This window comes from Dendrobium catenatum, unplaced genomic scaffold (assembly GCF_001605985.2).
Source record: "Dendrobium catenatum unplaced genomic scaffold, ASM160598v2 fragScaff_scaffold_1223, whole genome shotgun sequence".
NCBI lineage: Eukaryota > Viridiplantae > Streptophyta > Magnoliopsida > Asparagales > Orchidaceae > Dendrobium > Dendrobium catenatum.
In genome coordinates, this window is record NW_021319685.1 from 671,020 (window position 1) to 674,041 (window position 3,022).

General features: G+C 35.8%; 1 protein-coding gene across 2 annotated transcripts; it reads left to right on the forward strand.

Moving 5' to 3' along the window:
- The first annotated feature begins 328 nt into the window (after positions 1-328).
- LOC110098108 lies at positions 329-2,147 on the forward strand. 2 transcript variants are annotated; one of them, XM_020824826.2, is made up of 2 exons: positions 329-1,349; positions 1,486-2,147. In XM_020824826.2, the coding sequence occupies exon 2, from the start codon at positions 1,542-1,544 to the stop codon at positions 1,959-1,961; it is 420 nt and encodes a 139-aa protein (XP_020680485.1). In that variant the 5' UTR covers positions 329-1,349; positions 1,486-1,541; the 3' UTR covers positions 1,962-2,147. The 2 variants fall into 2 exon arrangements, with proteins under 2 accessions (XP_020680485.1, XP_020680484.1); XM_020824825.2 differs by having other exon boundaries at positions 330-700.
- Positions 2,148-3,022: the final 875 nt, after the last annotated feature.

A 3,022-nucleotide genomic window follows, 5' to 3' on the forward strand; every position in this document is an offset into this window, starting at 1 on the left:
AAATAGAATGTATTTGTGCCGAGAAAATATTGTTAATTTTCAAATTTTAAATGTTTTGTATTTAAATAATATTAATTGCTCGTTACACCATTAATAAGGACAATAGAATTATTTTGAAATTAAATTAAAAACAAACTAAAGCGAAATAGAATTGTGAGATTTTATTTTTGAATAAAATTTGGTCTAGTAATATTTTGTTAAACTCAAAATTATAATTAACAGTTTTAAAACCTTACCAATTCAATTACCAGGGAAAAGAATTGCTTTATCATTTTGGATGACAGCTCAAACATTATCTATTAATTTTGTTCATTATTTTTGTGTGTAAGCCTGTAAAGATTTATTTCTAGTTAAACAGAGGAAGGAAATATCTCCTCCTTGCTGGCTTCACTTCTCTTCTCCCCTCCGCTACTGCTTTGTTCTCTCTCTTCCTCTTCATCTTCCTCTCTCATAAATTCCATCTTGGATTCAATGGATTTGATAAAACTTTCCATCGTCGTTGGAATCCTTGTTTTAACCTTGCAAAAGTTTCTTGACACCTTGTAGCTCGTCTAAAATCACAATAGTATCTCACGCCAAAAGCATAAAAATTGCTTTTTTTTTTCTTTATTACATCTGTGCTGTTATTCTTTTCTGTATATCAGATTTGGTGAAATGCATTACCAGAGGCGTTATCTTATGAGGTTTGTTTGTCTTTAAGGTCAGCTTCGAAACCAGATTTGTTTTTATCGATTTCTTGTTCATATTATTTTTGTGTTCTTCTCCTGTTTAAGAGTTGCAGATTAATCGGTTTTTTTCGAACTTTTGTTCGAGTATCTAGTGTTGAATGGAAAGTGTTTTTGAAAGGGATCGTTCTTCACCTTCTTATTGTGTTGATTTTCTATATGGTTTTCTGAAAGATCTTGTTTTCCCTATCGGATTCAGAGCTGCGTCTTCGGTGGGTTTGTTTTTCTGTTTATCTTTTTGTCATGGTTTTCCTGCAGGATTAATAAGTTGGCCTTTATTTTATTTAGAACGTTTGATGGAAAAGCCCTCACGATTTTTCTATATTATTCTATAGCTTGCTTCAGATTTCTCCCCTTTCTTTATAACTTCATCTACTTTCTAAATAATTATATTTGGATTTCTTATCTTCTATCCAAAGTTTCATTGGCCCTCCGGTCATCAGAAGGTAACCTTTGTCCCCCCGTAAGGTATTTTGAGAAAGTTTTTATTTTAAATTGTCTTGGATTCTTGGAGAGTTTCTTCAGCAAGCTGTGGAAGTGGAAAGTTTAAGACTGATTAACATTTGAAATTGTGTCATCCATTTTTGCTGTATTTAGATCTGAGGTAGTCCAATTAAACTCAAGGTGGTTTTGATCTTGACTTTCATTTAGAAGATTAAAGAAAATACATTCTGTTCCTATGCTTTCTGACATATTTTGGACTCTGCTACTTTTTTTTAATAATTCTGATATATAATTCTTTGTCCGTTTATTGTCGCAGATTGAAAAACTTAGTAAAACTGTAAAAGCATCACCTTGAATTGGATTTTCATATAAATGGGAAGAGGAAGAGGGAAGGGAAAGAAACTTGCAATTGTATCAAGACATGGGGACCCTGATAGTAGTGATGAAGAACAACTTCCTGTGCATAAAAGAAGGGGAAGGCCTCAAAAGCCCTCCAAGAATGAAGCCAACGAGGAGGAAAGTGAAAAGAATGAAGAAGAAGGGGGTGATTTTAAACCGGACTTTACAGAGGAAAAAAGCACTTTTCTGGAGAATGCGAACAAGAGGAAGAGATACTCGCAAGCAAAGGGAAATTCTGATACAGTGTTGGAAGAAAAAGGCACCATTAATAGATCAAAATTAGAGGAGACAACGACTAATGGCTTCAGGCATAATGGAAGCCGACGCAAGAGTAAACCTCACAGAGCAGCTGAAGCAGGAATACATGTAGTGGCTGCCTATAAGGGATTTTAAATCATTGCTTACTGAAAATATTATGCTCATAAGCTTTTGACGCCTTAGCATTTCTTCTTTCTTGCGTACTTTTCTTTTTGCATTATGTTTTACAATGTCATCAATGGACGAAATCCTTTGAATCAAGGATGTGATATGTTCTGTTTATCTTGATCTAATCTTATAATACTGTTTTAGATGTTTCAATTTTGGTAAGTTTATTTACTCTGAATTTGCTAGTAATCATGTCTTTAAAAATCGGACCAGGCCGGACCGGACTGACCGGTTTATCAAAATCAGTATTGCATAGAACCGGCTCGGAACCGTTCAAACCGGCGGTTCGACCGCCGAACCGTAAAACCAGTCCCGATTTACGATAACCGGCTGGTTCATCTGAGAAAAATTTTGAAGCTTTCGCTGAAGATCAGACGGCTCAAGGAAGCTTATATGAAACAGAAGAAATAAAAAACCCTACCATTCATTCGACGGTTCGCATCTTCTTCCTCGATTCTCTTGCTCGTTCGCGAAGCCAAGAGATCCCTTTCAACCAGGAAGCCTTCGGCATCAATGGCGGCGATGGTTCCTCATCTCGGCCTTATAACCTTCCGCCTCCGACTTCCTTCTCACAGGCCTTTACCTTCATCAACTCCGGGCTACACTCCTCCGCCTCCTATATATGCTCTCTTCCTCTCACTTCTTCGGGACCGAGATTCACTCACCACAGAAGGTGAGTGTTTTTATCTTAGCCGATTTTCTCCCTCTGCCTGTCGTTTCTATGAATTTTTAGCTTTTTGTTTTTGCCAAACTACTGCTATGCCAAGTTTTATCTTTCCATTAGTTGAAATAAGCAGCTCTAGAAAATTTTGATTCTGCACTTTGTTAAAATGTGCTGCTAAATTAATTTTAGAATAGCTTTCGTAATCCGTGGTTTAAAAACCAGCATTATTCTTTCATATTTTTATTGTTTTCATAAGATTTCCCTTTCATTCTGAAGTTTGTAAGTTTCTTCCTTTTAGAAACGAAAGGCAGGGGCTAGTCAAAATAAACTAAACGCCAAGTTTTCTATCCTTAATAAGAAAACT

Excerpts from the sequence above, each read along its gene's own strand:
- LOC110098108 (XM_020824826.2), top strand. The coding sequence starts at position 1,542 with ATGGGAAGAGGAAGAGGGAAGGGAAAGAAACTTGCAATTGTATCAAGA.